This window comes from Electrophorus electricus, chromosome 13, assembly GCF_041902795.1.
Source record: "Electrophorus electricus isolate QZ-2024a chromosome 13, ASM4190279v1, whole genome shotgun sequence".
Taxonomy (NCBI): domain Eukaryota; kingdom Metazoa; phylum Chordata; class Actinopteri; order Gymnotiformes; family Gymnotidae; genus Electrophorus; species Electrophorus electricus.
The window spans coordinates 5,185,217-5,197,911 of record NC_137509.1 but is presented as its reverse complement, the minus strand read 5'-3'; the positions used below and the strand labels follow the sequence as shown (position 1 = coordinate 5,197,911).

At 51.0% G+C, this 12,695-nt stretch overlaps 1 protein-coding gene across 1 annotated transcript in view; it reads left to right on the top strand.

Moving 5' to 3' along the window:
• Positions 1–353: 353 nt before the first annotated feature.
• phlpp1 (PH domain and leucine rich repeat protein phosphatase 1) overlaps positions 354–12,695 on the top strand; it is a 44,705-nt gene continuing 32,363 nt past the window's right edge. The window contains exon 1 of the mRNA XM_035519726.2: positions 354–2,332. Within this exon, the coding sequence (XP_035375619.1) occupies positions 640–2,332 (1,693 nt within the window). The 5' untranslated portion in view covers positions 354–639. The remainder of the gene's footprint in view (positions 2,333–12,695) is intronic.

Below are 12,695 nucleotides of genomic sequence, written 5' to 3'. Positions count from 1 at the left end.
TACGTGAAGACAAATAACGTGATTAATTTTCCGCTATATATGGTTGTTTTTGTGTCCTGTGACACCGCCAGTCGGTTCACAGACCCACTCAAATAAGCTTAAAGACTCGCACTTACACCACACGTTTCCGTCTCGTTTGACGAAATGGATGGTTGCAAATGCTTCAGTAGTCGCCATCGTCGCGCAATACGTCTTGGGAAATGTAGTTTAAACACGCCCATCTCCTCCAAAGGGGAACCGCCTTGTCTGCCCGGGCACGGAATACATTTCCCGGCGTCACCCCCTGGGCGACGGCACCATTTTGGTGTCACCTCATGAATATGTAGCAGGACATTTGCGTAAGAGGTCGGCCGACGTTCATCTCGGAGTCCGGCGTAACACTGTCTCTGCGCAATGAGACACACGGTTGCGTCTCCGCCCTACTGTACAGCGCGCTGCTACTCGAGTTTCCCCTCTGCCATCCGTCTCCATGATCTGACACATCCGCCGAGGGACGGGCGAAGGTAACTGCATGTTCAGCAAACCGACCGCGCCGTGTAGACGGCGCACGCCGACGCCAGTCTTCTCCGCCGCCCGCTACGCGGACTAGGAGGTCGCTCCGCCAGCACGGACCTCCGGGTGACTTTTTCTCCACGGGAGATGGAAAGTGCGCGGGCAGGCGTGGCGGCCGAGGGCAGCTCCTCGGTGGCAGGCGCATGGAGAAGCAACTTGGATGGCGGCGGTGTTGGCAAGTTTAAAAAGCCCAGCGGGTTATCCGTCGCTCCGGGGAGAGGAGTTGATGGCGGCGGCGAGGCGAAGCCTGAGAGCGGAAGGCAACTGACAGCTCCCCGCGTAGATGTGCTTAAAGGGAGCAGTCGCCAGTCTTCAGCGGCTGCAGAGTTAAACATTACAAACAAAAGTCTGGTCAAAACCTCCAAAAACGGCCGAAGTTTAACAGGTAACTCCAACTCGCTTCTTCTGAAAAGGCGGCGACTGAAAAGGAATCTATCGGCTGCCTCAGCCGCCACCACCGCCGCCTCGGTTGTCCCCGCCGGGGCTGGAAAAATGAACTCAGCTCCTTCGTCGGCTTTGCACACACGGAGCCTGGATAGGAAGACGTTACTCAGACATCGGCAAAACATTCAACTTCAGCCGTCCGACAGACAGTGGATTCGGGCGGATCTACACAGGGGATCCATATACGTCCACGACAAGCTGGCGCCCTCGTATCCCAGGCCGGTGTTGTGTACGCTGGAGACCACCGCCGGGGAGGTCGCCCAGCGGTTCAGCCAGCTGAGTGGTAAGTCGGGGTCAGTTGTGCGTATGGTTGGAAAAGTTTACACGACGACCGACGTGAACGGCAACTGTAATGGTGAATATACCCTTAGCCGCGATCAGTTTAAACCCAACGCAAACGCCAGCGCAGTCCGCAGCCGCCACGGCTCTCCTCGGCACGTCGTGGGCACGGGTGGCCTGCCCGACCGGCCAAGTGACAGGCTGAGACTTTTACTCCTCGAAAAAGATCACGATGGACGCCATCGGGACTTCGACGTTAATCTCTTCTCGCCAGACACGCACCCGGTGGTCAATATTTTAGATAACTCGCTGTCGGACCTCAATTCAAATACGAACCTCACCACGCCAAACGATGAGGACTCGATAAAACGACTCACTGGGACGGACAGCTGTGGCCGAAACTCGGGTTCGGATGTGGAAAGCAGTGCTTTTGACGATCTGAGCTCCGGGGCCCGGCTAAGCGAGCACCGGGACTCCCTGAGCGATGACATGATACTGGGGACAGACGCGTCCGTTTTAAGTCCAACCTTCGACAGCGCAACCGAGGGCCAGGACACTTACGGTAGTTCATCCGACGAGCTCGAACTGGACTGTCCTTCGTCCGGCGCCGCGCTCGATTCCCTGCCGCAGAACCTGAACAGTTTCACTAATGACATTAACGACGCCAACAACGGCCTCATCACCGTGGCCCGTTTCAACGACATTACGGAGGAGAACGAGCCGAGGATCGACAGGGTCGAGCCGCTGGGACGAGCCTCCATGCCACCCAGTAAAAGCGCCGATTCCTTATCCAAAGCCGGTCTGTCGGCTGCCCCCGCCGCCAGCCAACCCGGGAATCGCCCCGGCACTCTGGAGCCGGGGTCTGCGGCTGAGGACGACTCCGCTCCGGCACTGTACGTGCAGCTGCACGGCGAGGCGGCCCGGCGGCTAGGCCGAGACGAGAGGCCTCTGCAAATACAGAACGACTTTCTTTTTAAACTGGGATTTAAGGACCCGTGGCGGGTGCAGGAGGAGGGAATGAACACGGAGTTGGGATCCGTACTGCGCTTCTATTCAGGTAAACACATGCTAAGTACGTCGAGGGGGAAATCTGCTCCGTTCTACCTGTGGCCTCCCCTGAGACCAGGGGGAATACACACTTTGTTACACATTTGTAACGCGCTACAAACGTGCATTCCATTAAAAACAAGTGGGTGATTTAACCGATTATGCCTGAGCTCACTCAAATGTGGGGACGAATGCACTTTCGGGATATATAGCCTGTGGTTGATTTTTATAAATCGCTGCGGTGTTTTTTTTTTAGGTATGTTTGTTGCTCACGTTGTCTTCAGTTGCCAGTTGAACGGAATGTGCGTAACGCTGTGGAGGTTTACTGTTCAAACACTGACGTCCATTTCCAGAGGAGCTTCCCGCGGTCACGCCGAGGCTGCCGAGATAACAGCGTGCTTCACCGTCCCCGTTAAACTCCCGCAGTACGCGACGTGCAAAGCGTTTTATTTTGCTCTTAATCCCCCCTGACATACTTGAATACTCGATAAAGTAAAAACAAAGCACAAGAATCTCTCTCTCTCTCTCTCTCTCTCTCTCTCTCTCTCTCTCTCTCTCTCTCTGCCTCTCTCTGCCTCTCTGCTTGCATATTGGACGTTGACAGCGGGCTTAAATCTATTTCGCACGGATTTAAAGTGGTGTGTGTGGGCCCAGCGCCGTGCTCATTTGAAGGGGGCCTCCCGGTATGAGCGTGCTGTCTGTGCCATCGGTTCTATCTGATGTCACGCGGCGCGCTGAGCTTCAGGCGGATTAGTAGCTGGGTTAAGTCAGAGGCTCGCGCGCGCCATGGCCCTAACGCGCACTCGCAGAAACGACACAGCGGATGCGTATGTTTGTGCGTTCAGACGGTTCCAGCCTTACAACAACATTGTTTGCAGTTTTTGCTGTTTGACACTCTTCTGTTGCAGCCAATGCTCAAAGCTTTCCTACCGACTTCGGGTGAGCAAGCCGCGTGGCGCACACATTTGGCAGGCGTGCAGGGTGTTTGGTGTTACCCGGGGGGGGGGGACCCGCGTCACAAAGTGCGGATTCGAGATTTAAGCACGTGCGCGTAAGATAGTGCCCAAATGATAACCCGGGCCTGACTATCCGCAGTCTTCCTGCTGCCTGTCCGCCCTCCGTGTTTCTGCCTCGCGAGTGGGGAACGTCACATGACCCAGTACTGTTTATGATGTAACAATGTAAGCCCTTCCAGAAATAGCTGGCCATTATATTCCAGGGCCACGTTATTCTGGAGTCGCGTGCGTTTAAAACAGGGGTTGCGGGGGTTAGGTGCGTGACACTGCCTTCCTGTCCCACCCAGGCCTCTGTTCCTGAGCTTGGCACCTGAGGTGAGCACAGAGCCTCCCTCGTGGTTCAAGTCTGGACAGCTATGGTTCAGGCCGCTAGCTCAGAAACGTAAATATTTAACCATGTCTGTGCATGAATGTAGTACACCATGTTTGGGCCCTTGGGGTAGGTACACGCGCACACACACGCACACACACACACACACACACACACACAGACCTATGTTACTGTCTCCCATCCTCTTGCATCGCTGCTGTTGAAGAAGCATGGCAGCGTTTTCAGCTCCCACGGACGCACATGACCCAGCCACAAAGCCACCGCGGCCAGCTTCTGGTGCTTGGACCCCAGCCTTGTTCCGGCCCTCGCTCCCTTACGCTCGAGCTGAAAGGCCTGAATGCTCTCTTACTGGGAAAGACAGAGGGGCCCTAAACAGGAGGGGAAAGGAGGCGAGGGGAGGTGGGGAGATGAGAGGGTGGGTAGCAGGGCGAGAAGGGAGGGAGGCTCTCTCTCTCTCGCTCTCTCTCTCTCTCTCTCTCTCTCTCCCTCTCCCTCTCTGCTTACCCGCCGCTCTCCCAGGCCATTCCCATGCTGCGCGGCCGTCCCAGTCTTGGCAGGCGAGCCGCCACTGTCTCCCCCCAGGGGATGGCCACAGGAAGTGCTTTCTTTCATTCAGCTGGGGACAACAGGGATGGTGAGAATACGGATGGGCTGGGGGAGGAGGGAGTGGCGGGTTTGCTCAGGGAGGTGTCCGGGAGGCGCGAGCGCAGCGGCAGAGCAGCGCTGGATTTTGAGCGTTCTTACGTAAAAGCAGCGTTATCACGCTCACTGAGCGCCGCACTTAGAATCTGACCAGTCGATGGAGTATCGCAGCACTGGGATCCAACCAGTTTAATGTTTCTTCTGTCTCTCGACCCGGATCACTCTGACGGTGTTGGTCTGTATGACTGCATTCAGTAAAAGTAAATGGTTTCGTAATCGGCGAGCTAAATGCCTCCACATGGCGAAACATCTCTGTTTTTACCTGCTTTGTACTGTGTAACGTATTTGTAGTACTTCTGATGACCTATGACCTGGCTGCTGTGCTGTCACAGTGGCGCAAGGCATGACTCGGTAACAAAGGGGCTTAATGAAAGGTCGTAAAGGTCAGGATGAGGGCCGTCCTACCAGACCACCAGACAGGAATCCAGGGCAACATCTACTGTGAGCAGACCTGCTTGTGCAATTCCAAGCATTCGGTCTGTTGTACTCTGCCTTACCTTATATCAAAATAAAAGTTTGTTGTTTTTTATTTTTGAATTAAACATACAAAGCTAATTTTGGACTACAGTCTGAAAATTTTGTATAAGTTTGGTCTGGATGGTGACTTGGTCAGGGGCAGGGACTCCGCTGAGGTTGTGCTCTGTGGAGGATTAAATGCATTCAAAGACATGCACCAGGAAATAAACCACAGCAGCGGGAGGACTGGCGTGGCTCCTGATGCCCTCAGGAGACGAGAGTGGCATGGAAAGCACGCACATGATCGAAATCCTTACTCACCACGGACGCGGAGAGACACGGGCTTCGTGCAGTCCTGCACTTTAGGAGGTGCTGTTCAGCGTGTAGAGGAAAGGCCCAGTCTGTCTGCCCACCTGTCTTCTTTCTCTCTGATGTCTTAGTGTATTGGCCTCCATGGATGTAAATTGTTGATTTGAGCTGCTGGTGTGTGTTACCCGTGGCAACCTCTCCGTCGTTTATGGTTAAACATGGTCCAGTTTGGGACTAAACAGGACCCTCGTTAGGCCTGTTTGTGCTTCTGTTTGCATGCAGTGTTAAGTGCAGTGTCTCCTCCTTCAGAGAGACTTTGGTGTGAGTGTGTCCTGTCCAGGAGAGAAGCCGGGGCATGAGTGTGTTCTGTCCAGGAGACAGGCCGTGTTGGGCTTACCCGGGTATGTTCAGTAACACGCTGGGCTGTTTAGATGGGGGTTTGTTTGTGTTTACAGCGCTTCCGCGAGCTCTTGCATGAGCGAGTGGGCGTGCACCGGGGGGGGGGGGGGTAACTCCCGCCCAACTCAGATCTACAGCAGGCCACTCGAGCTCACAGCTTCTTACTTTCCTTGCACGCTGAAAGAGAAAGTGTCTCTCTCTCTCTCTCTCTCTCTCTCTCTCTCTCTCTCTCTCTCTCTCTCTCTCTCTCTCTCTCTCTCTCACCCTCCCCTGATCATCTCAGCCACTTGTAAAGAAAGTGGCCTTCTCTTACTCCCTATCCTATCTCATCTCTGGAATTCTTCTTCACACGCACACGCATGCGCACGCGAGCGCGCACACACACACACACACCTCACAAAGGCATGTGTGGAATGCTCGCTGGCTCCTGCAGAATGGCGGCCACGTTTTCCTGTGTGTGAGCCGGGCGGGGTGGAGAGCACACCACCACAGCCGCCTCCCCTCCGAGCCGGAGACCAGACCACACTGCCCACCCGACCGGAGGCTCGGTCCAGACCCAAATGTAGCTCCGACGGAACCTTCATCTGAGCACAGTAAAATGGCTAAAGCTTTAGAGCAGAGTCCGCCTCAGTGTTCCTTCTGCCTTTTAACCCATTGCTGGGTGAGTCAGCAGAGTTCATTGAAGTTCTCTGAAGTAACGACCATTCTCTGAGGACCAGGGTCTACTCACGCAGCTGTTCCTCCACAGGCTTCCGGAGTCTCCAGCTCATAAACTCACCTTCATGCTTCTTCCTTGCATAAACCAACGAGAAGCTAAACTCCTGTGTGTCAGGCTTTCAACCATGTATCATTTGAAGTAATAATCACAATATAACCAAACATAAATGCTATTTTATTTTTTTAAACAGTTTTTCTTGTTTATTGTTTGTCATTAAATATGTCACAGCAACAACCGCAACCTTTATTTTTTTATTCTCCCGGTATTTATTTATTTATTAACTGTAAAATGGAATCAGTTGGTTTGTAATCTTTTTCTTTTTTTTTCTTCATAAAGTTGCACTCTTTAAAAGCCCCAGCGTGACGGGCAGAGCTGGTGGAGTTGGGTGGAGGGTGGAGGCTGTGCGTTTCCTCGCTCGGGGAAGCAGGGAACCCAAAGGGCCTTTTCAGCAGACAGAAATAAACCAGAGCACCTTCAACTAAATCAGGACACAGCTCTCGCGCTCTTGCGCTTTCACACGCTAGCTGATTTAGGCTGTGTTGCTTTTCTAGCTGTCTTTCCAGTGTGTTTCATCATCTGCTCTAGCAACAGCTCTCGGCGTTCTAAACTGTGGCATTTACAAGTGCGTACTTTTTTGTATTGATTATTGTATGAGTTTTGTATTCATTGATTCATTTTCTTCAGCTAAGTTCTCTCCTCCGTCTGAGTCAGTTGGTAGCCAGTAGTCATGCAGCTTCTGTCAGCTGTGTGTCAGTGGGTTTGGAGCGAACCTCCGCTTCATGACACACGGGTCGCTCAACAACACCACCCCCTCCCCACCCCCTGGCTTTCTCACATCTGTTTGTGTTACTGCTGTTTCTGACTGAACTCGCTAGGCCAGCTCTGCCCTGAGACCGTCGTGGACTGCAGGGAAAAGCTGCCTGCCCTGGAGACGCCTGACGGCACAGCCCCACAGGCTGCAGGGAAAAGCTGCCTGCCCTGGAGACGCCTGATGGCACAGCCCCACAGGCTGCAGGGAAAAGCTGCCTGCCCTGGAGACGCCTGACGGCACAGCCCCACAGGCTGCAGGGAAAAGCTGCCTGCCCTGGAGACGCCTGACGGCACAGCCCCACAGGCTGCAGGGAAAAGCTGCCTGCCCTGGAGACGCCTGACGGCACAGCCCCACAGGCTGCATGTGCTACTGCCACTCTGGTCCTGCCTTTCAGTCCTCCAGCTTGTCCAGCAAGCACGACATGGGAAGTTTCAAAGACACATGGCTTCTTTTAGCATTTTTTATATGGGAGTCTACTAGCCTGTCTCCATTAGTTTCCAGTAATTATCTGCTTTAGCAGTTACAGGGGGATTAGTCCCTGAAGCTGCTGGAGTTTGTTTATTACGCGCTGGACACCTAATACGTACAGAAATGAAAGCGATTCTCCAGACCCTTCCTGTGCTGGGAGCGGCTCGTGTGTGCTGTGCTAAATAGGTTTTGTATCTGCCAAGCGTGCTTGGAAAAAGGCAAACCTCCACACAAGGGGCTCCATCCACCGTCCATCAGTCTGATCTAACAGACAAATCATGTAACCCATGTACAAAAAAGGTTGTTTCAGTGAAATATGTCTAGTTTACTGCTAAGCCAGTGAGAAGCACGCTCTCTCTCTCTCTCTCTCTCTCTCTCTCTCTCTCTCTCTGCACTACAGATGGGTCGTTTTTCGTCGACTACCGAATCTCCAAAACATTCATGTTCGACGCTGTCATTTTGGCCTTATATATTTTGCACTTTCACAAATGTGTCAGCTGTTGCCTTGGCAACAAATGCTGCAAGTCTCCCCTGCATGTAAAAAAAACAAAACAAAACAAAAAAAAACAACCTCGCCAGCACCACTTGGATCTGCTTCATATAGCGTACTGGAAACGTAGTGTTGCGCTGGTTCATGTACTGTAATGTACTGGGAAAGTATTGTTGGATGCCACCTGTCGCCAGGCATGACATCGTGCATGACAGTGATGGCGGGTGGTTGGTTCCACGCTTGCCTGAGCTGTGCTGAGCTAACGCACCGATCTGTGTGCTAGCTGTGTTCCCGCGTGACCGGGTCGCTGCTCCCTTGTCGGCCTAATCGCCTAATCAGATTGGACATGTTTGCGGGCCGGGAGCAGGGTGTGTGAGCACATGGAAGCCCGCACAGAGCCAGCGGAGCGGACTATGATTACACCACGTTACATAAGGAGGGGATTGGTATGTGTGTGTGTGTGTGTGTGTGTGTGTGTGTGTGCGCAGGGCAGCAAGGTAGGAGGAAGAGTAATGTAGCAAATGAAAGCATTTAGAACTGGGGCATGTAGTAGCTTTTGTAGCTGGGTCAGCTATATTGAGAAAGTATTGTATTTTGTGCTCTGGACCATTTCAGTGCCTCACTTCCTATTTGTGGCTAATTTGTGCATTCTCTCTCTCTCTCTCTCTCTCTGAAGAGTTCTATCTTTTTAGCATTAGTTTCATTAGTGTTGCCGTATTGTGGTTATTTTCCTCCTCCTTTACCAGTGTCATGCTCACTGGCGTTCATGTGTGTTCTTCCTCATGTGAGCAATGTGCCAGAGGCTCTGCCCCCCTCCCTATCTCCTCCCCTCATTTGCTGTGCTCTTAAGTGGGGCTGGTGATGATGATGATGATGATGATGGTAGTTGTCAGCCATGTTGGCCTAAGCCTGTGGAAAACTGCTGGCCAAGTGCAGGCGAGTAGCAACTAACAGCTCGTTAATAAAACAGCTTGAAGGAGGCTGACATGTTTTGTGCGGTGAGTGCAGTACAACCTTAACACAAGGCTACTGTTTATGTCCTAACACACACATGCACTTACTTCATGACCGTATGCCGGTGTATGGGATGAAGGGCACATAATGGCACACTCGTGTTATATGACGCTCTCGGTGCCGACGTACGACCTTTTCCCCACCTTGTGGATTGGGTCAGGGGTTCTCGGAGGGACGAGTGAGGTTCTGGGGGTAGGAACTGGTGGGTTTGCTGTGGGGAGGGATTAGTGAGGTTCTGGGGGAGGGACTAGTGAGGTTCTGGGGGAAGTTCTAATGGGTTTTATCATGACTGCAGTGTTTAAGCGTATGTTTCTGGTGAATGCTAGGCTCAATGTCACGTTCAACACTAATCCTGATATGCTGCAGTGTGCGTGTGTGTTCTACAGCCTGCCAAGAAAGAGTGATCGCCGTGAGGGACCTCTTTTGATGGCTGTTTTGATGGACTGTCCTCGGTGTGGGGGCTTGCCTTCTGGAGTGTACATGCACCTAATGACACTGCAGTTTCTTTATTTCTGAGCGTAGCGCAGCGTTCGTAAAATCATATCCTGTATCGATTTTGACATGCTGAAAAGTTGCAGTTTGGCAGTACGACATAGTAACGGAGGCTGTGGGTAAAGGTTGCAGCTGGACGCCATCCGTAGCCCGGCGTGTGGCCACGGCAGTGGGCCTGTGGTGAGGGAGCCACGATGGAGGATCCAGTCTCTCAGCGTTTCACCCACGGGACTCTGAACACTCACAGAAAACCAGGAGCGTGATTACACAACAGCCATTTTCCCCTCACTGCATTACGTGTGTGTGTGTGTGTGTGTACACAAAAACAACTTGGCACTGAGATTGAAGGGGGGGGTTGCTATTAAGAACAGAGTGAGGTAAAGAGTGAGAGAATGAAAGGGGAAAAAGAGGGTGGGAGGTAGAGAGAGGAGCGGGAAAGGGATGGATGAAGAGGGAGGGAGAGAGAGAGAGAAAGTAGGAGGCAGCTGAAGTGGCAGACGGCAGTTGGATTGTGCTGCTGGTTTGTGGATAGCTTCTCAGATCATGGAGGACTCGCACTGATGTGCTGTGTGTGTGTGTGTGTGTGTGTGGTTGTGGAGGGTCAGGTGGGTTTGCAGGGTGAGAGGGCTGAGGATGAAGGGACACGCCTACTGTAAATGCCATCAGAACACTTGCCGTTGTCACGGAAACGCAGTTGATAGCTGCCCGTCAGAATGCTGCCAGATCAGAACAGCCAAGCCGAGCGACGCTAAAAAAACTCGGCAGCCAAGCAGTACAAACGTAGGTCAGTGATCGGGAGGTCGTGCGTACTGGCAGCACCGATGTTAACTGACTGTTGTCAAAAAGGATTTCATTCGTTAATCAGTTAATACCTCTGAAGATGTCTTACCCAACGTGTGTTTTAATGTAGGAGGCCACGTTTGTCAGTTCATATGAAAAGGAACCACATGATGCAACTCCAGTTATGAGTTAAGACCAAAACCAAATCAAGTCAGGATTTCACAGTAGGACAGTTGAACTGTAATGAATGCACTTTGTCAAAGACATAGAGCTCTCAGTGCATGGCGCACCAGTAGTGAAAGGGCCTGGTTTCTAAACACTGCACACACAGAGCGAGTGAGTTGGGGAAGGTCGGAGGCAGAGCAGTGGGGAGAGATCTTACAGGGCTTTGATTAACAGCAATCGAGCTAATGCAGTACAACATCTGCCATTTCTAAGCAAAGCAGTCCACACTGGAACTGTCTGCTTTAGCCTTGAACCCCTTTCTGTGTGCTTGGTGATGACGAGCGAGAGAGCATCTTCCGCGAAAGATGTGTGGGGCCCTACACGCAGTGGGAAGAGTATGCTGGAATAAATTTTGTCTGATTTCACCTTTAACCCAGCAACGACCCCCACTGTGACCTTCCAAAAGCTAGACCAGCGGTATACAAGTCTAGGTATAGACTTGGAGGTATACAATGGAGATTTTCTAATCTCCATTTGTTGATTTTAAAAGATTAATGAAGTGGTTAGCCACTTTGTGATCACGCCTGACTCCTGGACAAAAGGAGGGTGGAAAATCTGTAGGTAATCTGTATGTATTTGGAAGACTGCGATTTGACTCCCTCTGGACTGGGGCTGAAACGATTCCTCAAGAAACTCGAGTAAGTCGATTACTGAAAGTTACTGATGCAAATTCTTTGCATCGAAGCTTCTTTTAATCCATACGACTATATCCACAATATTCCTACTCCCCATCGTGCCCTGGGCAAAGTATGTGCAAAACATCCAAAAAGCCGAAAACGATGCTAGGATCGCCAACACCACAAATGTGGGAGCACCGTTAAAGTGGGATTGGTGTGGGGTGGAAGATGATATGAAGTCAAAGGTGACGTTTTTGAAGTACCTTTGCGTGTTTAGCAAGTGACGGAAAGGCTCCCGGAATGCACTGTGAGGTGGAGGTGCTTCTGGAGAAGACGACAGACGGATATGTTTACGTGAACAGAGCGCGAGCTGTCCGTCCTGTCACACTTGGATCGCGGCAGGGTGCTCGCACGTGCCGTTCGTGTTGCTGTTTTTGTGTTTTCTGTACCCAGATTGTGATATGGCACTTAAATACATCAATTACCCATCAGATTAACCATCAGATTTGACAGATACTGTATGCAATTTAAAGCAATAAAAAAAACATTCTAACTTTTTTCTAATTTCTGATTTTTCTAAAATGTACTATTTACTATTTTTCTTATCCGAGTACTCAATGAATCGATGGAGTAATCGATAGAATATTTGATTATTTGATTACTAAAATAATGGCTCGTTGCAGCCCTCCTCTGGATCTGACCTTCACGACCCTGTACGTCCAAACGGACCTCTCCCAGAGCATTGATTCGACATTCGGCCTGTAGCTGTGGTCTACTCGTGGTCTGCTGGGTTACAGGAATGACGTGAGCCAGGGCACCGATGCCGGAGGAGCGGGTCTCCAGGTCTCTCCAGCTCCCACACAGGAAGACTCCTCACAACCACAAACCCCTGATGCTGAAATAGTCACAGGATGAGAACGATTAGCATGACGCATATTGTATATATTATGTATTTTAGGTGTTAGGTTTCAAGGAGACCAGCAGTGTTTCTTGTTGATGATGATGGCGATGATGATTCTTTTCCCAGACAGGAGTTTTTATTTATATTTTCATAACTTTATATTTATTCCTGTAATTCTTATTTTATCAGTTCCTTGTTATCTTGCTCTTGTGTTTTAATTGGTAATGCCAAATGTGAAGTAATTTGGTTCTGCTCTGTGCTCTTTTTACAAGTGTATAGTTGAACGACAAGAAAGAAATCTTCAATCTTGACCAGGTTGTTTGGCTAGTGACATGTAGCAGGCTACAGAAGGCAGCAGTTAGCATGCACCAGTAGGAACATATTCAAGCTACAGGAACTGGCATTAGTGTTAGCTTCTAGCTATCCCTGTACATAAATGAATATTAATGTGAGCTTGTGTTTCTTGCCAGCTTGCAGTCATAGTTGGACATGATTTTGACCTCAGAATCGTACTTTAAATAGCAGAAGTCTGAGTGACACTGGAAGTCCAGCCGACTGCTTTTGTGCAGCTAACGCTCCTTCTGAAGATTTGTGTGAAAAGCGAGGTTTTACATTAACAGCCAAGATTCCTGTCACGGTTAAAC